This window comes from Girardinichthys multiradiatus, chromosome 8 (genome assembly GCF_021462225.1).
Source record: "Girardinichthys multiradiatus isolate DD_20200921_A chromosome 8, DD_fGirMul_XY1, whole genome shotgun sequence".
Taxonomy (NCBI): domain Eukaryota; kingdom Metazoa; phylum Chordata; class Actinopteri; order Cyprinodontiformes; family Goodeidae; genus Girardinichthys; species Girardinichthys multiradiatus.
The window spans coordinates 6,919,407-6,946,092 of record NC_061801.1 but is presented as its reverse complement, the minus strand read 5'-3'; the positions used below and the strand labels follow the sequence as shown (position 1 = coordinate 6,946,092).

Below are 26,686 nucleotides of genomic sequence, written 5' to 3'. Positions count from 1 at the left end.
TTGTAGTTTTTGGATGACTTTACCACCTTCAATAACATTTATATGTTGGATTTAACAACTGGTGTCACCAATTATATTACAGGCACAGAGAGCCTCAATGCATGCTACCTAAATAATTAGTTAACATTTACTGCAGTCCAAGCAGTTCTTTGTGATCTGCATTTATTGCCATAATGATAACTGTGATATATTTTGCAGCCCTTTTTGGGGGGCATGTTTAACACTTACTACTTGAAACCACAAAAGGCTTTGGTGGATTCTAAGGAAATGGATTGTTATGTCACCCCACTTCTTTGGTGGCTACAACATCCAAGAGTGCTTTCAAGGACTATGGCAGGGCCAGCTTCATATAAGGTGTAATGCATGTGTGCTGAGGTTATGATGCCAGCATTACCTAAGGGACATTGTCAGTTAGATGCCAGATACATAATTAAAACATGGAGGATTGCTCATTTGTGATTATTCTTGTTAACTGTGCAGGTGCCCATCACTATGGTGGGTCCCATCCCATCACTACTCTGGGTCCCATCACTGCGGTGGGTCACATCACTGCTTCAACATGGCAGTGAGGAAATTACATTCCTCCACAAAATTGTTACTGATGCCTGAAACTCAGCAAAATTTAAGGCAAAACTAATTAATTTACATAGAAGTTAGAATTGCACAAGATATCATGAATCAGTCAAAATTACAAAGGACTGCTTTGATGCAGTAATTGTGATGTACCATTTATGCATACCTTGCATGCCCATAATACATTTGGCTTTAGGATTGGCTTTACTGCCCTCGATGCCCACACCTGTTACATAGTTTAAGGGCCTGATATCTTTCTACCTTGATAGAAATCATTCACAAGTTTTCTAAATTACTTGTTTTGAGTTGTGATGTCCATCAACCTGTCCTTTGCAACCAGAGATTAAACGCAATGACAACAACAAGTAGCTGTGTTTGTTTTTTGGGTGCGTCTCTGTAGACAAGTGGTAGAATTTCAAGAATGTCCTCAAAACCTTTAAAAGTTTAGGAGAAACTGCATTATTCCATTTCTGGGATATGATATGGATCTACCCTGTTTAAAGCCAGATTTTGTCATGATAAGGCGCTGTAGCCTCTCTCACCAATGCTTTGCATTTTATCTCCATAGTCTCCTTTTTTCTATTTATCTTTCTGTAATTGAGTCTCTCTCAGCAACAGTCGCCGTTATGTACTGCCGTTTAGTATCCCAGAATACAATGCAGTATGATATCTATACTAGTTTCCGACAGGTGCACCAGCAAACAGCTTAACAAGCAGTCACGTTCTGACATGTCAAAGTTTTGCTAGGACATCTCCATAAGAGTGTAATTATTGAAACAAAATATAGAAATGTAGCTAGACTGCTAACCATTTACTTAAAACACAGCTCGCTACACCATAACAAACCGCTTTACTACACTTACCGCTATCATGCTGGAAGTTGCAAACACAATCATTTCTACACCAGCCCTGCAAAAGATAAGTTGGGGATTTCTTTATAAATGTGACTGAGTTTATAAATAAATGAGTGAGGGTATGCAAGTTGATGTTGGAAATGTAAATCTAGCTCAGAAAGTTTAGGTAGTGAACACAAATTAACATATTCTTAAACTATTGGAACTAATGCTGGTTAAGACTCGGTACTGACTGTGGGCCATATTCTATCTAATGCATCAAGTTGTGATTTATGACTTTGGTTTTAAGTGTAAATACCCAAAATGGTCCTTTGTAACTTACATTTGCAGTTCGTAACATTTTGGGTCTCTTCCCTGCAACATTTCATGGGGACAAAAAGGTACCGTCAGTCTCAAATGTCTTCTTATACAAACCATGTGTTTTTTTTTTTTGTTCAAATATTTAGTTATGAATCTTTTTTAAATGGAAAAAGAGAAACCAAACAAATACAAACACAAAGTAAAGCAAGGAGCACAAAATAAAAATAAATAAATAAAAAGCCACCAATGAGACACTGAGAACATGGACTACTACCCATAAGCTCTGCGTCCTGAAGTTTGCAAATACAGTAGCGGAGGCAGGCAGCGCACATGGAACATGTGTCAGAAGGTTCATAATGCAAAGGTTTCTGCAGTGATGGCCTCCATAATACCACCTGCCTTTTCTTCTATGTTTCTGGTTTCTTTAGAGATGTTTTACCCAGAGCTGTTGGAAGATGTCGCTGGAGGTATAGTGAAGGGTTTTTAAAGCTTAAAAAGCTAAAAGCTTGAAAGATTTTGTTTTTTCTTAGTCTTAAAATCTGAAGATGTTTAGTTGACTGTCAACAAATGAGATATAGCAAATGTTTATTGCTTTACTGTCCTTGATACAGGAACAAACAGCGACAGAAGCATATCTTTTGATTTGTAGATTCAGGAAATTGCAGTTTCTGTAGTTGCGTTCTTTGTCCTAAAATATTTAACAAGCAATTTGCATAAAAAGCATGAAACAAGATGAAGCATACAGCTGCTCAGTATTGTTTGTTTTTGCCAGATATGTCTTGAGTTTCTGAAAATTGGGTCAACCGGTGCACGTTTAGCTGAGTGTTGTTATTTAAGTTCTGCTTTTGGGTTGTTTTCTCAGAGTTTTAACTCCTGTTACACATGCTCAAAATTTGGGATGTACAAATCAACCGACTGGTAATCAGAACTTGTCAGTTTTATTTGATCAGCTCTGATTGAATGCCAGCAGGTCAGATCCTTTTTCCTTCATGAAATGAATCAGAACTGAATCCTTCCACTTGTTTGGGTCTGTAAACCCATCATGTCCTTGAGTTCGGATCAAGGGTAGAGACAGATGTTTTTATGCGTAAATTGTTGTTAATCCCTTCTTTTTGTGTTTGAACCAAACAAAAGTACCTCTATCAAGGATCACTTTTATTTTTTGACTTAGTATCAAACGTTTAATGAATTTGATCTGCAGAAAGAAAATTGGTGTAGCCCCTCATTATCATCCTGTCATACCTCTAAGAAACCCAGAAATCAGCCCGTAAACCCATCTCTACACAAACTCTTTTTACTTAACTGGTAAAGAAATACATTTATCCGATCTTTAATCCACAAATCAGGTGTCATGCTGAATTCTGCAAATTCCAGTCTCCATCTAAGCAAGTGGTGAAACAGAAATGATGGACATCTGTTAAATCATCTGACCTTATTCAGACATTAACATGGTCCTATCCATCTCTGTAAATTCAAATAAATCTGAAAACATGACTGTGACCAATACTCACACTGTGGGGGCCTCAGAGGTTGGTTATGCCTGGTTCACATGGCAAGATTTAAAAATCGAGGGCTGATTTTCAAAACCTTAGGGTCCCTACATGTGATGATAAAAAATCTTAGGTATAACAGGTTTGGTCCTACAGTGTGTGGTGTCCAGCCACAGGGCAAGCACAACACACAAACACATTTCACCCACGAACATTCAGATGTCAGTCGGGAAATCTCGCAAACCCTCTCGGGAGATCAAACGTGAGTTCTGAGTTACTCCCTTCCGTGTTTCTGTCACATCGCTTTCTGATTGGCTATATGTCACATTCAACCGGCTGCGTGCTCGCATGTCCTCAGGGAACACCCCACACGGTGGAGTATCGAGCCAACACTATCCAACATGTTGAATATCCCCGATTTGAGGTCGGAGCCGTCCCGTCGTCCTTCCAAGCAGACTAGATCACTCTTAACACAACACAGACAGCAGGATTATCTCATAAGATTATCATGTGAACCAGGCATTGGAGAACATTAGTGAACAAACAGCACCAGGAAGACCAAGGAACACAGCAGAGAGGTCACAGATGAAGAGAGTTGGGTTATAAATCAATATGCCACGCGTTAAAGATCTCGCAGACCTCTGTTCAACCCATCATCCCAATATGGAAACAGGATGGCACAACAGCAAACCTACCGAGACATGGTCGTCCACCTGAAGTGAAGAGCTGAGTATAGAGAGTATGGAGTTAGAAAGATCCACAACTCAGTGGGGAGAATCTGTTAAAAGGACAGCTATGAGCTATGTGCTCTACAAATCTGGCCTATGTAAATGCCAATGTTAAAACAAATCCACAGAAAGTCCGGTTTGTAGTTGGTCACCAGTCATGTATGGGGCACAGACATGTGGAAGAAAGTACTCTGTTCAAGGACCAAAACTGAACAATTTGGCCATTCAAAACACTTTATGTGATGGAAAACTAACACTGCATCTCACTCTGAACACACCATGCCCACAGTGTAACATAATAGTGGCAGCATCATCCTGTGGGGATCCTTATACCAATAAAAGATATCCATTTTTTTGTAAGTCAATAAACTGGATTTTAGGTGTAGGGATGTTCTTGTGATGCACTTTAAAGGTGAGCCTAGGATAGATGATATGTACCAGGTCAGAACCAGAGTTCTATCCTGGAGTGAAGTGAGAATGACACCACAGGAGAAAGAGAGTCAAAGTAAAAGCGACATAAAGTGTTTCCCATCTTATTACAGTCTCTCAGTGTTTTGTACTAGCTTGTATTGGTTTACTTTTATCAGATGAACCCATAAGTTCACCCCAGTAAAATTATTTTTTCCTTACATAATCTTTAAAGATCACAGAAGAGGAAAGGAAATTACACACAACCTCTCCTGTAGCCCTTCTTGCATGCCTCCTTTCCTTATGCGTGCATCTCCTTTAAATATATCTTCTGATCTACGGCATCCTTCCAGACGTTTAGCTGAAATCAGTTTTATTAATGCCAAGTTCAAGTAGAGAAATGATGTGAATATAGTCAAAATGTTTTTACCAGGTGATTAATCGGTTACTTATTGATCAAAAATCTGTGGTGTTTTGTATGTGTTAACAGTGGCGTTGGATCCTGGGTTGATGTAAGAAGGCGTTGACCTTTTTATTAATATAAAGAAAATCCAGAACATGATTCCTGTCACAGCAGCAACCAGTTCTGTTTGCTCTTGAGTCACTGATGGTACGTTGGTGTGCTGAGAGAAGAGTATGCCTCTTCACATCTCTGTTCTCTTAAATTCCTTTTGAAATCAGCCAGCTAAATTTAGCTTGCTGCACCCCTCCCCCTGCTTCCAGAGGTATCAGAGCTGCAGCAGACAGTGATAGGCTAACGTTTTGAAGTGCGCAATCCACACACACACACAGATTAAAGTGAGTGGCACAGAGTGGGAGGTCGCTCTGTCTTTGTGCACACAGTGTGGGCTACAGTGATGATAAATCGTTGCTGTGCACCAAATGAGCTGAGAGGGTTTGTCTGTTTATGTGCGTGTTTTCTCTGTCTCTCAGGGCTGCTGCTTGAGGATAGTGGGGGCTCTCTAATGATCCCACCATTCATCCAATGAACCCCTTTAACTCCATGAAACCCTCCCTGCCTCCCACTCCACAAAGGTACCCATACACGTGCACACCATGCTGACATTAAACTCAGGTGAATCATGTGCTTTGCAAAGATGAAAAAGAGTCTATCTCTGGTTCTGTCTCATTCATACAACAATCCCTCTTGATTATAGACCTGCACAAGGTTTAATTTGAAATTAATAAATCAATTTTAGACCTCTAGGTAGAAACCAATCTGCATTTTATTCAGTCATTATTAAGAAAAGAAGCAAGTGTCATGATTTTTTTTATATATATAAAGAGCAATGACTCGCAGATAATCAGCTGATCTTTAACATTCAGACCACTCAGACAGGTTTCAAGCTATTTGTCTTCACCAATCTTTTTGTTCTTCCTTTAGAGTTGAGCATTTGAACCCTGTTTGTTGTGATGAAATCTTGTTATATATTCAAAATGCAAAATCAGCACCAGGATTTAATGCCAGCAACAAAGGCTTGTAAACATTTTACAATATAACAGTAAATGAGTAAAATGGGTTTTGCACTTTTTAATGATGCCATATGAGATGAAGCAATGGTTAGCTAATGAAAAAGACATAAAACAAGATTCTTGGGCTTTTAGGTGTTTTATAATTGATAATTATTGTGTAGATTTTTAGAAAATCATTGCATTACTTGAAATAATTACTTTGAATTGATTTCTACAATGGAGGTGATGTTTCTTCATTATTTTATGATAGACCAGCCCCTTCCTGCCAGTTTAATCTGCTGCTTTAAATCATTTCCAGTAGTATCCATACCCCTGGTAGCGTTAGATTTAAATTTATTTTCATTGAACTAAGAACTGAGACATGCATCTCTCAAGAGATAATTTAGCAAAGAAATATGGTTATCAATAAAAAAAGGTTTTATTAACATAAAAAAATGCATTCTGAAGATAATTTTAAACATTTTAATACTAAATGTAAAAAATCTGGCAGGGATATGAATAATTTCAGCCTTAACTATATTTGTTAAATTTAGACATTTGCTGTTCTTATGTATAGGAACACATACAAAACATTGCTTTTTTAATAAATCTACAGTACCCTCCATGTTTGTTAGCACACTTACAGTTTTAACCTGTTCAAATATTGCTCTTCCTGTGGATGTGGACAAGTTTAGGTCAGTAGCTATTTTCTTGGCTTGTGAAGATCATACACACCTCTCTTACGTAAAAGGGCATGTCGTCTTGTCATTTTTATTAGGTGCCGGAACAAATGGGCCTCTGTGTCACATCATATTTATCCTCCAGGGAAGCACAAAGTCATGGATTAATAAAGTTTCTAAATGCTCTGATTAACTTAATGAATGGATTTTAAAGCTTTTCGTGCACTGTTTCCAGAGTTGCCAATAAATGTGAAAGGTGCTGTACGCAGTCTTCTTTGATCCTAAAATATGGTAAATAACGTTGTTGTTTCAGCTATGTGGGAAACCCTAATGGCCTAGTCCAAGCCTAAAGCATCTTTATTATAGTCAGTCACAGGGACCGTTTCTATGCAGACAATAACAAAAGCAACGTGTTTGCTTTTATTTCAGTTGCTGAACTTTGTAATGAAAATGTGTTCTTATCCACATAATGTCATCCAAAGTCTCAGTTTTCTTGCCAAAAGAATTAGCCACAATAGTGCAATGTTGCACTTTCTGGTGACAAAGACTGCAGCCAGCCTGCAAGTGATGTGGTCTGACAGTCGTGCTGCTGTGGTAGCTTCCTGTTGAGGAAATGGTTTCGAAGGAGGAAGCAGAGGCTAACCTCAACTGTCAGATGAAAAAACTGTGCTCAGGTTAATCTTTAGCTCACCAAAGCGAACATTTGTTTGTGACCTTTTAGTCAGCTGAGTTTCTCTGAGCCAGAACAGCAAATTAACTCTAACCAGGTGTTAAACACTCCTTGTTTTTAGGAGGAAATGATGAAACGGTCTGTGGGGCTGTTATTGCGGTTGCTGGTATCTGGATGAATGCTCTCTCTTTCTCTGCCTCTCCTGAACCGTCCCTTCGTATCCCTCTGCAGCACTGACGGCCCCTTCCTAAATGAGCCAGTCTCCTGGCAACCAGGCACCAATCAGCACGCAAGATCTCTCTCTGTAGTAACCACAGTGTGGGGCGTGACCAATCCCACACACAGCCAGGTAACACATGACTCACTACCCAGGGACATTGTGCTCCTCTTGTGCTCACTGACACAAGCTTTGATTTATTTCTCTGTGGAAAATCTAATTAGTACATTTTATATGTAAAACTGTTATTTTAACCTAAAGCCCAGTGTCCCACAGAGTGTCTAATAATGCTGCTAAGCAAATTTGTGTAGAGATTTCTTTGCTATATCTGATGTGTTGTCTACCTCCTTTGGTTTTATACCTGTGACAATACAGTTATAGTAAATTCTAGAAGACTAGCATAGTCTGAAAGCCTATAAAAGTCTGTCATTAGGTCATATATCAACACAAACCTTCAAATATTCTACTTGTTTTTATTTAAAACAGCTTGCCATCTGTAGTTTTAAAGCAGCATCTAGTAAGAGTGATGGATGGCGCTCCTTTAGCTTCCAAACCTTGAATGTTTGTGCTTTTTACCACTGGAAATATCAGCCAGCTGACTGGCAGTGTGCAGCAACATGTGTGGGGGGAAGAGCTGGCTAAAACACCCTCATTAAAAGGACCTGAACTTGTCATTAACAACTCTTTAATCGGGAAAAGGGGGAGGGCAAATTGCGGCAATTTTGAAATGCAACAACCTTTGCACATCTTGATTCTGGTAAACGCCCTACGCCTAGACTGATGATGTAACACAACACTTTCAAAGATTACCGCTATACTTTGTGGTTATGATAATTTTGCATCAGAGGTGATGTGTTACGGACTTGTCAGTCAGTCATTTTCTACCGCTTATTCCATAGTGGGTCGCGGAGGAGCTGGTGCCTATCTCCAGCAGTCTATGGACGAGAGGCAGGGTCACCCTGGACAGGGTGTTACGGACTTTATTTTTTGAAAATAAGTTGACAGGAAATGGGGTGGAAAGAGCGGGGTACAGGTATGCAGTAAACGTTGATGGGCCGGGATTCGATCCCGCGACACCCTGCACCGCACCCAGAGGTTGTGTGTTAAGACGGGAGTTTTAAAATGCAGTACACACGTTCAAACCTGTTAACATGAGCTGATTTTTTTCCTTTACCATTGCCTGTAGTAGCCATTGGTTACCCTCCAGGCAGAACTTGAGTTACATCCTGTCACCCTTAGGACTTTCCAAGGAACAAGTCTGAAAACAACAATGACACCATTATGAGCATAGAGGACAGTATATCTGACAGGTTGTTCTTAGGCATGGGCCCTTTTACAATATCAAGATATACTGAGGTTTTTAAAACATATGCTTATAAAACCACTAAATTCTACATCATACTGTTCCTACAGTTTAAAGTCCACTGTTGGTCAGCTGGCTGAAATAAGCCTGCTATGTTTTTCTTTTTTTTATTTACAAAATAATTGATTGCTTGGAAATATTTGGATCACAAAAAACATGGACAGTCAAGATAGGCAGACAGTTGGCAAACCTGAGGTGGTTGGCTAGATGCTTTAAACAAAAGCTTAAAGCTTATGTGGATAATTATCAAAAAAAATTTGTTTTCCCAGACTTTATTCCCCATTTTCTTATCTAAATGTGTCTGTCTTTCTGTCTGTACGACTATGTCACGATGCAAATATTTGCCAAAATGTATGAAGGACTTTGGGATTTTATATATTTTTTAAATGAACGTAAAGGACTGAGAACTCTGGAAATATGAGTCTGGTAATTCTTACATTAAAACCACCCTGAAGTAGACTTCTTTGATACTTGATGTTTTTAATGTTATTTATTTAAAATTCATATCAGGTTTGCTTTAAGGCTTGAGTCTAACTTCAGAGTTGGGGCTTTCTGTGGGAACTTCTCATTAACCATCTTCTTTTGAACTTACTTTATTTCCTTAACCACCAATCTTCAAAGTGATAATGCTCCCCTGTTCCACCTGCAGGTGTTTGGAGCACCAATGGGCCCCGGTGAGAGTTCTGGTGGTCACATAATGCCAGTTGGCAGCCCAGGGATGGGCGGCAGCATGGGCTCCCAGTTTATAGGCCAGCAGTCATACGGAGATGGCGTGTCTAAAGGCTACGGCCAGCCAGTCATGTATGGACGTCCCAGCGCCGCCTACAACCCAGCTTCAGCATATGGAGGAAGGTAAGATGTGAGATAAGGCTTCAGTGTGGCCTCTGTCCTCTATTCACATTGATGTTCCTTTAGTGCTGGCAGCTGCAATCATCCATGTATATTTAGTGTCTCACAAGTAGTAAACATCACAAGTCTCTTTCAGGCACTTTTATAGGTTTGTATGAAGAAAGTTTGAAAACCCTGACTTCAAATCATTGTTTTAACAGATGTTTTAACAATCAAAAGTTATATATCTCCTACCTGAAAGGAGCTAATACTGGAACAATAATGTAACATGTAAAATATGTGCCGTTATATTGGCAATTATGCAGTATAAAGTTCAGAAAGTTTGATGTAAAAACACTTTAGGTTTTCATTCTTAATCAACCTTTTGTTTTAGACATGCTAGTGCACACAGCTCCTTACAAAAGTATTCATGCTTCACGTTTATGTATTTTTGGGAGACTATAATTTTGACAAACCAGCACAAAGTGGTGCATCATTACATTTTTTATGTTACAAATTAAATTTAAAAAAGTGTGGCATGCATGGGACTGGTCCTCTTTAAATTTGCAGTGGGGGTTCTGATAAAACCTGGACTTGGCCTGAAAATTTGAACAAGCACACCTTACAAGTTCCTCCCCCTTGCTCTCTGCTGTGCTAAAGGCCTCCTTCCACAGCTACTCCTGGAGCTGTGGAAGGCGGATACCACTCGAGAAATTGGCAGTTTTTCTGTCACGTTAGGTTGTTTCTTTGCCATTGGCACAGCTGCAGCACACCAGCAATCTTTAGCTTGAACCATTGTACGCGCGCAGCGAGGGAGGGGTGTGAGCAGTGAACATGAGTGTGATTGACACAGCGAAGACATTCCTCCTGGCTCTGATTGGTTGTTTTTGACCAGGAGTGGTGTATTTCTGCAAATAGCAGTAGGACCACTGGGAAGAGCCAGAGGAGCTTGACTTTTTTTTTTTTTTTTTACAGATAATTTGTCTTATATCTTATTGTCAGGACATAGTGACACTTTAACAAATATGTTAAAAAAATAAAAGTTTACATACAACTCATGGGTTGAAACCATTTATTGGTTTTACATACAGATTTACAATAAACGACCTAATGGTGTTTTGCTGTCTTGCATGTCTAAAAGCTTCTCTTTAAGTTGCTTTTAACTGCATTTCTCTGAAGCTCATAAAGATGTAAAATGCTATCTCCATCTCTTTGATTTTTAGAAAACCGTGATTCAGAATAATAAACACCTTTTAAAATTGTGAATTTCTTATTAGATTAGCTGCTGACTTTTTGTCAACCTTTATTTTTAAACACATCATTAACAGCAAGTTGCACAACTTTGTTCCAAAGTCCCTGGAGGAGAACCACAAAACTCAGGCATTAATATTATGTGAAAGCTCTTTCATCGAACCTGGTGATGTTTTTGTCAGGTATCCTTTGATTTTTCTTTCTTTGAGCCTTTTCTACCTGACTTTCTTCTGATTTCCAGTTTCTATACATTTCTGTACAAGCCTGTACATTTTTCTAACGTTGTAGAAACATAATCTCAGACTAATTCTTACCTCTTAATTTGGGTACATTTATTCCATGGGGGAAAAAAATCACATGTCATGAGTGGTACAATTAATGGTTTCCCTGCTGTCAGTGTATTGTACAACCTCTTTTTGCTAGCAGTAGTACACTATTGACAAAAGTGCTGTACTCTGCTCCTTTGCCAAGTACTCTCGGTATGATCCATTATTGAATTATACTTAAAGTATGATCTTTGACTTTTCCACAAGTTGACATATTCAAAGAACTTTTTTAGGTAGAGTGAGCAAAATATTGTGAATGTTGGATCCTGATAGACATCAGGACTGAATCCTAAAGATGAATCAAAATGTGCTTCAGCAAAGTATTAATTCAAGGGAGTGAAAACTTATGCAACTAGGTTGTTGCAGCTCTCATATTTTTTAGAATTTCCCTCCAATAGACTTGTTTGTTTTTTCCTTTAATTTTGCAGAATAAAAGTAACATTAAAGGTAGGATTTATCTGGATCTCATGTATTTGGAAACTGTAATAAATAAGTTGATTGATTCGGGCCGATCTGAACATGTCTTTGTAGCTTGTACTGTTTTATTATACTGTATGTTTTCACCTCATGTGCTGGTGCTGCAGGGTTTCATGCCAACATATGCCAGCGTGGCTGCTGTCACCCACTGCTGTGACTCACCATCGTGACGACACCTTGCACACTCATTCGCTCAGTTGACTAAGATTGCAGCCCACTCATCTCCGCGTCTTTCCCTCTCGCTGCAGTTACTCTGGTAACGGTGGAGGTGCCGGCCTGGGTGTTCGTGCTCCCTCAGACTTCACTCAGGCTGCTGCCGCTGCTGTTGCTGCAGCCGCTGCCACAGCCACCGCTACAGCCACGGCAACTGTTGCAGCAATACAGGAAAAACAGAACCAGGAGCTGAGTTACGGTCAGGTAAATGTCTCAAAGAAAACAGCACACACTTCTTGGAAAAATAAAATTTCTAAGAGATCATGATGTTGGTTATGAAAGTTTCCAACGTCCTGGTTCTGGCCCTGCTCCTTAGTTGAAATATTTAGCTGCAGGGCTGGAAATCAGAAGCTGTTTTTCTGCTTCATACTCACATCAGGTCCAGAACACATGCTTCTTATTACCAGCAGAGACATTGCATAACTTGATACTGCCATGCCATTCAAACTAGAAGATTATGTATGAATCACTGTAGAAGCTTAACAGAGTGAATCACCAGTTCTATAAACTGGAACCATTCCTTACTTAAATGAAATGTAAACCGATTTCATACATTTAAATGTATGTGTAAGTTACGTACACACCCTGCACGGCGCAGGAAGAGGGATTTACAGGGATCGCCTACTTCATGCATGGTGGAATCCATGTCCCAGCTGATTCTCTGACGGATCTGCTGCTTTACCACCTCTCCCTGTGGCTGAAAGGTCGCTGAAAACCCCCGACATCTGGCTGAGACATGAAAGTGGCTATAGTGCTATGTTAATCATAGAATTTCATGTTTGCTCTTCTTTTCACTTGTCCACATTTGCTACTGAAGTATTCAATTAGTTAATAAGGCACTTACTAAACAATGTTTAGCAGATATACAAAACAGATTTATTTAACACAGTTTACAACCATCATCGCAGTATCAGTGTCAGCAATATCACAGACGGCTCAGATGCAATATTCATTAGAAAAGTACAATTTCTAATTATTTATCTGCTTTAAAAAACGAGAAAAGCTCAATTTTATTTGTTTTGTTTTTTCAATATTTTTTAGGTGTTCTGTTAGAAACATGTTTGAATTTTTCTTTATTTTTATAATTTATGCAACAATGTGAAAATGCAGTTATTTTAAACAAATGTTTACATTTAGAATGCAAGTAGGGAGCTACAGGTATGTCTCAGAAAATTAAAATATTGTAAAAAAGTTAAGTATTTATCATCACTCATTTCAGAAAATGAAACTCTTATAGAATCATCACACATATGTGTGATGATTCTATATATATTTCTAACTTTTATTTCTTGCAGTTTTGATGGTTATGGTTTACAGATAATGAAAACCCAACATTCATTGTCCTACAAAATGAGAATATTGTGAAAAAGTTAAATATTGGAAACTCATGGTGTCACACCCTAATCAGCTAGTTAACCCAGAGCCTCTAAATAGTCTCTCAGTCTGGGCCAGTAGGCTACACAATCATGGAGAGGGCTGCTGACTGGACCGATGGCAGGAAGAGAGTCATTGACACCCTCCACAAGGACAGTAAGCCACAAAGGGTCATTGCTAAAGAAGCTGGTGGATCACAGTGCTGTATCCAAGCATATTTATAGAAAGTAGAGTGGAAGGAAAAACTGGTAGGAAAAGGTGCCCCAGCAACAGGGATAAAAGCAGCCTTGAGAAGATTGTCAAGCAAATTACATTCAAGAATTTGAAGGAGCTTCTCAAGGAGTGGACTGAGGCTGAAGTCTGCGCATCAAGACGAATCCTACACATGGAATTTAAATGTTGCATGCCATGTGTCAAGCCACTTCTAAACCAGAAACATTGTCAGAAGTGTCTTACCTGGACTAAGGAGAAAAAGAACTAGAATTTTGCTAAGTGGCCTAAAGTCCTCTTTTCAGATGAAAGTAAGGTTTGCATTTCATTTGGAACTCAAGGTCCCAGAGTCTGGAAGAAGAGTAGAGAGGCGCAGAATCCATGTTGCTTGAAGTCCAGAGTGAAGTTTCCTCAGTCGGTGATGATTTGGGTGCAATGTCATCTGTTGGTGTCAGCAGCCATTTGCCAGGAGATTTTAGAGCACTTCATTTCTTCCTTCTGCTGACGAGCTTTATGGAGATGCTGATTTTATGTTCCAGCAAGACTTGGTACTGACCCACACTGGCAAAGTTACCAAAAGCTCATTCTATAACCATGGTGTTACCATGCCTGATTGGCTAGCGAACAGGGCTGACGTGAACCCCATAGAGAATCTTTGGAGGATTGTCAAGAGGAAGATGAGACACCAGACCCACCAATACAGATGACCTGGAGGCAGCTATCATTGCAGCCTTGGCTTTCCTGAACAACCCAGCAGAACTACAGGCTGATCACCTCTATGCCATGCCGCATTGATGCAGTAATTGATGCAAAAGGAGTTCCAACCAACCATTGAGTATATAGAAATACAGGTCCTTCTCAAAATATTAGCATATTGTGATAAAGTTAATTATTTTCCATAATGTCATGATGCAAATTTAACATTCATATATTTTAGATTCATTGCACACTAACTGAAATATTTCAGGTCTTTTATTGTCTTAATACGGATGATTTTGGCATACAGCTCATGAAAACCCAAAATTCCTATCTCACAATATTAGCATATCATTAAAAGGGTCTCTAAACGAGCTATGAACCTAATCATCTGAATCAACGAGTTAACTCTAAACACCTGCAAAAGATTCCTGAGGCCTTTAAAACTCCCAGCCTGGTTCATCACTCAAAACTCCAATCATGGGTAATACTGCCCACCTGACTGCTGTCCAGAAGGCCACTATTGACACCCTCAAGCAAGAGGGTAAGACACAGAAAGAAATTTCTGAACGAATAGGCTGTTCCCAGAGTGCTGTATCAAGGCACCTCAGTGGGAAGGAAAAAGTGTGGCAGAAAACGATGCACAACGAGAAGAGGTGACCGGACCCTGAGGAAGATTGTGGAGAAGGGCCGATTCCAGACCTTGGTGGACCTGCGGAAGCAGTGGACTGAGTCTGGAGTAGAAACATCCAGAGCCACCGTGCACAGGCGTGTGCAGGAAATGGGCTACAGGTGCCGCATTCCCCAGGTCAAGCCACTTTTGAACCAGAAACAGCGGCAGAACCGCCTGATCTGGGATGCAGAGAAGCATCACTGGACTGTTGCTCAGTGGTCCAAAGTACTTTTTGCGGATGAAAGCAAATTCTGCATGTCATTTGGAAATCAAGGTGCCAGAGTCTGGAGGAAGACTGGGGAGAAGGAAAGGCCAAAATGCCAGAAGTCCAGTGTCAAGTACCCACAGTCAGTGATGGTCTAGGGTGCCGTGTCAGCTGCTGGTGTTGGTCCACTGTGTTTTATCAAGGGCAGGGTCAATGCAGCTAGCTATCAGGAGATTTTGGAGCACTTCATGCTTCCATCTGCTGAAAAGCTTTATGGAGATGAAGATTTCATTTTTCAGCACGACCTGGCACCTGCTCACAGTGCCAAAACCACTGGTAAATGGTTTACTGACCATGGTATCACTGTGCTCAATTGGCCTGCCAACTCTCCTGACCTGAACCCCATAGAGAATCTGTGGGATATTGTGAAGAGAACGTTGAGAGACTCAAGACCCAACACTCTGGATGAGCTAAAGGCCGCTATCGAAGTATCCTGGGCCTCCATAAGACCTCAGCAGTGCCACAGGCTGATTGCCTCCATGCAGAAATGAAGCAGTCCTTTCTGCAAAAGGATTCCCGACCAAGTATTGAGTGCATAACTGTACATGATTATTTGAAGGTTGACGTTTTTTGTATTAAAAACACTTTTCTTTTATTGGTCGGATGAAATATGCTAATTTTGTGAGATAGGAATTTTGTGTTTTCATGAGCTGTATGCCAAAATCATCCGTATTAAGACAATAAAAGACCTGAAATATTTCAGTTAGTGTGCAATGGATCTAAAATATATGAATGTTAAATTTTCATCATGACATTATGGAAAATAATGAATTTTATCACAATATGCTAATATTTTGAGAAGGACCTGTAAGCATACTGTTCAGAACCCTGACATTTGTTTAAAATAATTATTATTAAAATCTAAATAAATGGTGGCTTAAAATAGTTCACTCTATATGCAATTCAATTTAGTTTATTTATATAGCGCCAATTCACAACACATGTCGTCTCAAGGCACTTCACAAAAGTCAGGTACATACATTCCAATTAATCCTAATTATTGAACAGTGCAGTCAGATTCAGTTATTTATTCAAATTGGATAAAAGGTTCTCTATCTAAGGAAACCCAGCAGATAGCATCCAGTCAGTGACTTGCAGCATTCCCTCCTCCCAGATGAGCAGATGAGCAGCACTGTAGAGACAGTGGACAGTCACTGGCGTTGACTTTGCAGCAATCCCTCATACTGAGCATGCATGTAGCGACAGTGGAGAGGAAAAACGAAAGTTACGTACGTAATTACGGTTCTATGAATCCCGGATGACCGCCAGAGGGTGGTGCTGAAAGCACTGAATGTTCCCTTCGCCCATTCGCAATTCGAGTAATTATACCAACAGAGTCACACCTGTGACAATGGATGACCACAGAGGCTATACAGGTCCTTCTCAAAATATTAGCATATTGTGATAAAGTTCATTATTTTCCATAATGTCATGATGAAAATTTAACATTCATATATTTTAGATTCATTGCACACTAACTGAAATATTTCAGGTATTTTATTGTCTTAATACGGATGATTTTGACATACAGCTCATGAAAACCCAAAATTCCTATCTCACAAAATTAGCATATTTCATCCGACCAATAAAAGAAAAGTGTTTCTAATACAAAAAACGTCAACCTTCAAATAATCATGTACAGTTATGCACTCAATACTTGGTCGGGAATCCTTTGGCAGAAATGACTGCTTCAATGCGGCGTGGCATGGAGGCAATCAGCCTGTGGCACTGCTGAGGTCTTATGGAGGCCCAGGATGCTTCGATAGCGGCCTTTAGCTCATCCAGAGTGTTGGGTCTTGAGTCTCTCAACGTTCTCTTCACAATATCCCACATATTCTCTATGGGGTTCAGGTCTGGAGAGTTGGCAGGCCAATTGAGCACAGTGATACCATGGTCAGTAAACCATTTACCAGTGGTTTTGGCACTGTGAGCAGGTGCCAGGTTGTGCTGAAAAATGAAATCTTCATCTCCATAAAGCTTTTCAGCAGATGGAAGCATGAAGTGCTCCAAAATCTCCTGATAGCTAGCTGCATTGACCCTGCCCTTGATAAAACACAGTGGACCAACACCAGCAGCTGACACGGCACCCCAGATCATCATTGACTGTGGGTACTTGACACTGGACTTCTGGCATTTTGGCATTTCCTTCTCCCCAGTCTTCCTCTAGACTCTGGCACCTTGATTTCCAAATGACATGCAGAATTTGCTTTCATCCGAAAAAAGTACTTTGGACCACTGAGCAACAGTCCAGTGCTGCTTCTCTGTAGCCCAGGTCAGGCGCTTCTGCCGCTGTTTCTGGTTCAAAAGTGGCTTGACCTGGGGAATGCGGCACCTGTAGCCCATTTCCTGCACACGCCTGTGCACAGTGGCTCTGGATGTTTCTACTCCAGACTCAGTCCACTGCTTCCACAGGTCACCCAAGGTCTGGAATCGGCCCTTCTCCACAATCTTCCTCAGGGTCCGGTCACCTCTTCTCGTTGTGCAGCGTTTTCTGCCACAGTTTTTCCTTCCCACAGACTTCCCACTGAGGTGCCTTGATTCAGCACTCTGGGAACAGCCTATTCATTCAGAAATTTCTTTCTGTGTCTTACCCTCTTGCTTGAGGGTGTCAATAGCGGCCTTCTGGACAGCAGTCAGGTCGGCAGTCTTACCCATGATTGGGGTTTTGAGTGATGAACCAGGCTGGGAGTTTTAAAGGCCTCAGGAATCTTTTGCAGGTGTTTAGAGTTAACTCGTTGATTCAGATGATTAGGTTCATAGCTCGTTTAGAGACCCTTTTAATGATATGCTAATTTTGTGAGATAGGAATTTTGGGTTTTCATGAGCTGTATGCCAAAATCATCCGTATTAAGACAATAAAAGACCTGAAATATTTCAGTTAGTGTGCAATGAATCTAAAATATATGAATGTTAAATTTTCATCATGACATTATAGAAAATAATGAACTTTATCACAATATGCTAATATTTTGAGAAGGACCTGTATATGCCTACGTCATCCGAGGTTCTGTTCCTACAGAATCTTCTCGCAGAACCAAGGATGCTGAGTGACAGAGAATCTCTGGCGGTCATTCGGGATTCATAGAACCGTAGTTACATACGTAACTTTCGTTCTATTTCATCCCTACTGACTGCCAGAGGGCGGTGCTGAAAGCACTGAATGACTAATACCAACCATGTCACGAGGAATCCTGAGCACATACCTCACTAAGAGGGCCCAGCGGAGCCTCGCAAAAGAACCTGGCCCAGGGGATGAGGCGCGGCCACATTAACATTGTAGAACCTGGCAAATGTGCTTGGCGAAGCCCACGATGCAGCAGCACATATGGCCTCCAGCGGAACCACCCTCATAGTAGCCAAGGAAGCAGAGACGCTCCTGGTAGAGTGGGCCTTCGCATGGATTGGCAGTGGACGGTGTCCTGCACTGTAGGCGTGGCAGATGACATTCACAATCCAGTGGGAGAGACGTTGTCTAGAAAGGGGACAACCCAGCCTGGGACCGCCATAGCACAGAAAAAGCTGATCTGAGTGTCTAACAGCTTCAGTGGCAGCAACGTATGCCTCCAGCGCCCATACTGGGCGCAATAACTCAGACCCATCCGCTGTTGCACCTGACTGAGGCCGAAACCAGGCCAATCTCAATGGCTGGTTACGGCGCGAACTGGACAACACCTTAGGCACAAACGCAGTGTTAGGCCACAAGGCAACACCAGAACCATCTGGACCCGATCGGAAACATGAGGGACTTACAGAAAGAGCATGCAGCTCGCCAACCCTCTTAGCCGAAACAATAGCCAACAAAAAGGCAGTCTTATAAGAGAGCCACTTGAGGTCTGCCTACACCAAAGGCTCGAAAGGGGAGCAGCACAAAGCTTCGAGAACCAAGGGCAGATCCCAATCAGGAACTCTCCGAACCAGCGGCGGGCGCAACCTACGCGCACCACGCAGAAAAAGAGAGACCATATTGTGGCTCCCCACCGTTGGGTCATCAACAGATGCATGATGACATGAAATTGCTGCGACGTATACCTTGAGAGTCCAAGGAGAGCGGCCCTCATCAAACAGGGACTGGAGAAACTCCAGAATAGTGGGCACCGGACAAGAAACCGGATCTTCATTGCGGCCAAAACACCACTGCGAAAAAAGACGCCATCTGTTGGCATACTACTGACGAGTAGAGGGTGCCCTAGCACTCAATATAGTGTGCCTGACAGGGTCCAAACACCCAGTCAGCCTCCCAGTGGCCATGCCCACAGCCGGAGACGTTGAGGGTCGGGGTGCCATATCCGTCCGCCCAACTGGGACAGCTGATCCCTCCTGGGTGGAAGAAGGAGCAAACCCAAGGGCACAACACGAGTGACTAAAATCTGTTTGCCTTGCAGGTGCAGGAAGGTGATGTAGGGAAACCGCCTGCCCAGCCTGAATTAACTGACCAACTGGAGTATGTCGGCCACCCTGAGAACAGATGGACGAGCCCTCATAGTTGTCAAGTCCAAAAGCATCCCAAGAAAAGTGGTTGTCTGGGACGGAACCAGGCAACTCTTCGCCAAGTTGACTTTGAGGCCCAACTGCGACACATGAGCAAGAAGGCGGCACATATCTTGAACGGCACCTGCCCGAGAGGGGGCGCAAAGGAGCCAGTCGTCCAAATACGGAAGAATCCTGACTCCGGAGGCCTGCAGGGGAGAGAGGGACGCTTTAACGCACCGAGTAAACACCCTTGGGGAAAGGGAGAGGCCGAGCGGGAGCACCCGGAATTGCCAATGGCGACCCTGATAAGCAAACCTGAGAAAGCGTCGATGTTCTGCCGCAACAGGCACATGAAAGTAGGCGTCCGTCAGATCTATCGACGTAAACCAGTCTCCCTTCACAACAGCCTGAAGAACTTCTGATGTTGTAAGCATGTGGAAAGGAAGCACCCTCAGGAACTGATTGAGTCCCCTGAGATCTAAAATGGGGCGAAAACCGCCTGTTTTCTTTGGCACGACAAAGTACATTGAATAGTAGCCCCTGGGTTGCCGCAGAATGTCTACAGCCTTGATTGCACCCTTGGCCAGGAGGGCGGAAAGCTCCTGGTCCAGTGCTTGGGATTTCACCGGGTCCGCAATAATGGTCATTTTGACCTGCTCTGAGAAAGTGGGTCGCCGTCGGAACTGTAGCCTGTAACCGTGGGTCAAAGTGGCAGCCATCCACGGATCCACAGTATGAGCAGCCCAGAAACTGAGCTGCTGATGGCAAAAATGTCCGACAGCTGGCCCGGTGGCATCATCTTCGACCCCCACTGCCCCTGGGAGCCCTGGGGTGGGGGCGAACAGGATCTCGGGTCTAACTGGGCGGCGGACTGGCTGACGAAAGTCCCTCCGGGTCTCTGCCGCACCTCTCGGGGATAGAACCCCACAGACCCATCACCATGCTGAGGTGGTGGCCGAGCACTCGGGCTAATGGAAGAATGGCTCGAGCGCTGAGGAGGAGGGGGCATACTCCTGCGGAGGCCAGAAAGCTGCTGGCTAGTCTGGCGCGCCTGAACAGTTCGCTCCAGCGCCTCCACAGCTGCTGATCCAAACAACTCCCCTGGCACGACTGGGACACCCCTGAGGGTCCGACAGCATGCTTCCGTCAGAGGAGAAGCCCTGCAATGCTGCGTCGCTAAACCAAACTGCCGCAGTTGCACCACCAGCGTCTTGATGGGATGCAGAGAGGGCGAACATAAGATGTGCCATGGAATTGCCAAGGCGGCCAGCACGCGCTCCTGCATTGTATGTTTTACCCAGAAGATCATCCATCACCATCATCCATCATACATTGAGTATGTGGGCATTGGACATCAGGACTCAGGGCTTCATCTGGTGACACGATCAATGAAGCAACAGCGGGTTCAACTGCTGGCATATGGTCCAGGCCTGCCTTGACTGACTCATGCATGGCAGCCAACACTCGGCCATCTGTGGAGAGACGCGACCATGCTCTTGGGTCCTGCCAACAGGCGTGCATTTCCCTCAGGTACTCCTCTGACGGAGGGACAGAAAAGGGAGTAGGAGCCCGTCCACGCCTGAAAAAGGCACTTCCGGTAGCAGACACCTCTCCTAGCCTAGCGGGAGCTCCAGCTGCAGCTGCCTCAAGGCCATACACATGACCTCCCGCATAGAGCCGTCACTGGGCTCACCAACTGCACTCTGCGAAGAAAATTAGCCAGTCTCAGAGGCTGGGCAGGACTGCGCCTCCTCCTCATCTCTAAATTGAGATGCCGACACGGCCAGAGACAAAACATCCTCCTCCACAGACAAATCAGGCATGGATGGGGAAGAGAGCCCAGCGGTTGGAAGTGAGGCGTCAGAATGACCCGATTGCAACGACTTCATCTCTGCCAACTCTGTCGACAGCTGCTCAACCCTTGTTACCAGGCCCTGGTCAGGCTTGGCTCGCTTCCTCCTAGTGGGGGGCACAGATACTGTGGTCTCACCATGGTGCTTTGAAAGTCTAAGGGGGGCCACCTGCCCAGAGGGCGGAAGTTGAGCATCCTCCTGAGGGCACAACTGGGCCAACCGAGCCACCCTCAATGCACGGGGCATGAAACTACACTTCATGCAGGGGTTCTCAGACAGTGCCTCCACCAAGTGATCATGTCCAAGGCAGGTAGGACACAGGTCATGGCCATCGTCTGCCTGAAGCACAGTCCCACAATCCATGCAGCAGTGGGAGCCATCCATGTCCAAGATTGAAAACAAGGCTCACCCAAATTCAGATGGGAAAGTAAATACGCTAAAATCGGCAGAGGGGGCGCTAACGCTGCCGTCACCAATTATAGCAGAGCAGGCAAACAAAAAGAGCCAGGCACAACTAAGAAAAACAGACACCGCACTGTCTGTTACACTGGGAGAGGGGGCGAGCACTGCTGCCGTCACCAGGTATAGAAAAAACAAAACTAAAGGCAGCTTACACTGGCAAGCTGGACAGGCCACACAGCTGAAACGGAAAACACACCGAGCATACTGGGAGAGGGGACGAACACCGCTGCCGTCACCAGGTATAAAAATCAAACTGTTTTGTAAATCAAACTGTTTTAAGGAAGGCTTAGCGCCGTGAGCTGAAACGGACCACACGGTCGAGCACACTGGGTGAGGGGGCGAACACTGCTGCCATCACCGGGTATAAAAATCAAACAGTTTTGTAAATCAAACAGTTTTAAGGAAGGCTTAACGCCGTGAGCTGAAACGGACCACATGGTCGAGCACACTGGGAGAGGGGACGAACACCGCTGCCGTCACCAGGTATAGAGCCAAATAACACCACAGACACAGTAACAAGAAACTGGGAAAGGGGGCACGAACACTACTGTCACCAACAAACAGCAAACTTACCTGCAGAAATCCTCCACGAAGATCAACCCGTTGCAGCCCTAGGAGGGCGAAAATACCGCAACTCCAGCCAGCAAGCGACAGGGTGTCCAGGCAACGGGGAAGCAAAGCTCATATGAACAGCACGCGAGAAGAAATAAGGAACAGAGCCTCGGATGAACATTCAGTGCTTTCAGCACCGCCCTCTGGCGGTCAGTAGGCATGAAATAGAACTCCCTTATAACAGGAAGAAACCTCCAGCAGAACCAGGCTCAGTGTGTGCGGCCATCTGCCATGACCGACTGGGGTTTTGAGAGAACAGAGCAGAGACACAAAGAGAACAAAGAAGCACTGATCTAGGATCCTTTCTATGGGAATGAAAAGTAAATGTTAATAGATGCAGCTCCTTTAGTTGTTTGACCTAGAAAGAAAGAACAGATAAACTCCGAGCCTGTTTTCAAGGTTAAAGAGCCACTAACTCCAAGAGCGCACATAGTTAGTCACAGTAAAGCTCAGTCAATTGCCATGTCTAGGAGAGAGGAAGGGTTAAACACTGAAAGACAGAGCCATGTGGATCATCGGTAGAGGGTGAGCATTAAGTTTGTTGCAGAAGCTTGGACGATGCCCCTCTCCAGAAAGGTGTCACAGGTAGACACAGAGTCAGGCCAGGTGTAGCTTCTAGGAAGAGAAAAGAGAGAGAATAACGTTAAAAGCTGAAATAACAACAAATAATGCAAAATTGGAGAGTAGTGTGAGAATGTAGCAAAGAGGGTGGAAGTGGTCATTATGTCCTCCAGCAGCCTAAGCCTATAGCAGCATAACTACAGAGATAGCTCAGGATAACCTAAGCCACTCTAACTATAAGCTTTATCAAAAAGGAAAGTTTTAAGCCTAGCCTTAAAAGTAGACAGTTTGTCCATCTAGAGCCCACTGATAGCCATTGTTATACTAAAAACCACAACGATTGGGATACCTCTCTCTGTCAGATTGACCATAACCATTGGAAAAGAGAGGGGGTCATACAGGTAGCAGAAATGGAGGGTGTGTTTGCACCTCAACCATAACTGAGCCGGTTTAGGCTGAACCTGACTCCCCCTTACTCCAACCAACATGGAAGAAGACTAAGGTAAAAAATAAGGAAGATAGCTCAGGATAACCTAAGCCACTATCAGCTTTATCAAAAAGGAACGTTTTAAGCCTAGCCTTAAAAGTAGACAGGGTGTCTGCCTCACGGACTAAAACTGGGAGCTGGTTCCACAGGAGAGGAGATATGTAAGGAATCTATAATATGAGTTTCACTTTCTGAAGTGAGTGACAAAAATGTATTCGAGTATTTCATGATTATTAGACTATTAGTATTTCATGATTGCAAATATGTTTCTCCATACATATTTGGAAACAACCATTTCTATCTGGCTAAACCTTTGGCATTTAGACAGTATTGGAAAAACCTTAATTTTTGACAACTGCAGAGTTCTGTTTGTCTAGTTTAAAAGCACTATCAACAATAAAACCAAGGTCCCTAACAACAAAGTGACTGTAAGGTACCAAGGGGCAGAGACTGAGTCTGTCTCCAAAATCTTTAATCCTTTAATTTAACCAAGTTTTTATGTCATTTAGACAGTTAAAAAGGGACCTTGAGTGACTCAGATGTTATGCTTCCTAAAAATAGAACCCAAGGACAGCAAGTACAGATTAAAAAGAAGTGTAACCAAGATGGATCCCTGAGAGACCCCACAAGTCAGTCGGTTAAAAAAATGTAATTAAAATCTCTTAGAAGGGCTATTTGTGCTATGGCAGGATTTAAAAGGGTGTCGAGCTCAAAGCACTCACCATCATCAGGGTCTTGTTGCAGCAGATTACATTCTCCATATAAAATCACATGCTGGCGGCAGCTGGATAGCTTTTTGTGGGACAGATTTCACTTCCAAATGAAATACTGCGGCAATTTTGATATCACAACAGAAACACTTTGTATAATGTGTGTGTATGGATTAACAATCTGACTGTTGAAACGTGTCTTCTACAAGAGTCGCAATGTTTTTGGACTTTTTCAAAAGAGATTGTATATATGTTTCTCCCTGGTCTTGAAGAGTCATAAAAAGTTTTAAGATTTTTGTTGTCTCTATAGGCTGTACATTTTTACATCATATCTCTTACTGTCATTTAGTTACAGTACAGACCAAAAGTTTGGACACACCTTCTCATTCAAAGGGTTGTCTTTATTTTCATGACTATGAATATTGTAGCTTCACACTGAAGGCATCAAAACTATGAATTAACACATGTGGAATTAAATATTGAACAGAAAAGTGTGAAACAACTGAAAATATGTCTTATATTCTAGGTTCTTCAAAGTAGCCACCTTTTACTTTGATTACTGCTCCTCACACTCTTGGCATTCTGTTGATGAGCTTCAAGAGATAGTCACCTGAAATGGTTTTCACTTCACAGGTGTGCCCTGTCAGGTTTAATAAGTGGGATTTCAAGCCTTATAAATGGGGTTGGGACCATCAGTTGTGTTGTGCAGGAGGTGGATACAGCACACAGCTGATAGTCCTACTGAATAGACTGTTAGAATTTGTATTATGGCAAGAAAAAAGCAGCTAAGTAAAGAAAAACGAGTGGCCATCATTACTTTAAGAAATGAAGGTCAGTCAGTCCGAACAATTGGGAAAACTTTGAAAGTGTCCCCAAGTGCAGTCGCAAAAACCATCAAGCGCTACAAAGACACTGGCTCACATGAGGACCGCCCCAGGAAAGGAAGACCGAGAGTCACTTCTGCTGCGGACGATAAGTTCATCCGAGTCACCAGCCTCAGAAATCGCAGGTTAACAGCAGCCCAGATTAGAGAACAGGTCAATGCCACACAGAGTTCTAGCAGCAGACACATCTCTAGAACAACTGTTAAGAGGAGACTGTGTGAATCAGGCCTTCATGGTAAAATAGCTGCTAGGAAACCACTGCTGAGGACAGGCAACAAGCAGAAGAGACTTGTTTGGGCTAAAGAACACAAGGAATGGACATTAGACCAGTGGAAATCTGTGCTTTGGTCTGATGAGTCCAAGTTTGAGATCTTTGGTTCCAACCACCGTGTCTTTGTGCGGCGCAGAAGAGGTGAACGGATGGACTCTACATGCCTGGTTCCCACCGTGAAGCATGGAGGAGGAGGTGTGATGGTGTGGGGGTGCTTTACTAGTGACAATGTTGGGGATTTATTCAAAATTGAAGGCATACTGAACCAGTAAGGCTATCACAACATCTTGCAGCGGCATGCTATTCCATCCTGTTTGCGTTTAGTTGGACAATCATTTATTTTTCAACAGGACAATGACCCCAAACACACCTCCATGTTGTGTAAGGGCTATTTGACCAAGAAGGAGAGTAATGGGGTTCTGCGCCAGATGACCTGGCCTTTACAGTCACCGGACCTGAACCTAATCGAGATGGTTCGGGGTGAGTTGGACCACAGAGTGAAGGCAAAAGGAAGGGCCAACAAGTGCTTAGCATCTCTGGGAACTCCTTCAAGACTGTTGGAAAACCATTTCAGGTGACTACCTCTTGAAGCTCATCAACAGAATGCCAAGAGTGTGCAGAGCAGTAATCAAAGCAAAAGGTGGCTACTTTGAAGAACCTAGAATATAAGACATATTTTCAGTTGTTTCACACTTTTTTATTCAGTATATAATTCCACATGTGTTAATTCATAGTTTTGATGCTTTCAGTGTGAAGCTACAATATTCATAGTCATGAAAATAAAGACAAAAGACTCTTTGAATGAGGTGTGTCCAAACGTTTGGTCTGTACTGTATATCTTAAATGTCTTCTTTCATTTCTTCATTAATTTTGATTTTTTTTTCCTTTTTTAAGACATGCACTGGCAGCAATCATTTGTTCTGTGTGTTGTAGTTCTGACCTAGGAATTAGGGTATTATTATCCTATGTCAAAACTGTAAGGCTCATGATGGAGGACAACAAACAGGCCAGTGAATCGGAGGGAATATAACAGCCGACATGGAGTTTTTTGGACAAACCTGCAAAAGAAATCAAAGCATTTTTGTTATCTTCTCCATTACTGGTTCCTTCAAAATGGTGTTTTGAACTAGGTAGCTTAAGTGCAAATTGACTCACATGTAGAACCAACAAAACACCAAGCTAAGTTGACCAAATTATACTTACTTTGCTCAAGTTACTTTAGGTATTTGAGTTAGAATGTTACTCAGTCATGTTTCTGAATTTAGGGTAGGGTTTAGATGTAAAAGACAATGGTTATAAAATTAACCAGCTACAACTTGCAGAAACCC

General features: G+C 42.6%; 1 protein-coding gene across 3 annotated transcripts in view; it reads left to right on the top strand.

The window, feature by feature from the left end:
- Positions 1-26,686, top strand: part of zmiz2 (zinc finger, MIZ-type containing 2) — a 64,619-nt gene that overhangs the window by 16,232 nt on the left and 21,701 nt on the right. Inside the window, exons 2-5 of one of the 3 annotated variants that reach the window (XM_047371890.1) lie at positions 5,287-5,388; positions 7,387-7,504; positions 9,385-9,587; positions 11,866-12,034. In XM_047371890.1, the coding sequence (XP_047227846.1) occupies positions 5,339-5,388; positions 7,387-7,504; positions 9,385-9,587; positions 11,866-12,034 (540 nt within the window). In that variant the 5' untranslated portion in view covers positions 5,287-5,338. Of the gene's footprint in view, positions 1-5,286; positions 5,389-7,276; positions 7,505-9,384; positions 9,588-11,865; positions 12,035-26,686 lie in introns of those variants that run through there. The other 2 variants (XM_047371888.1, XM_047371891.1) reach the window with 2 other exon arrangements.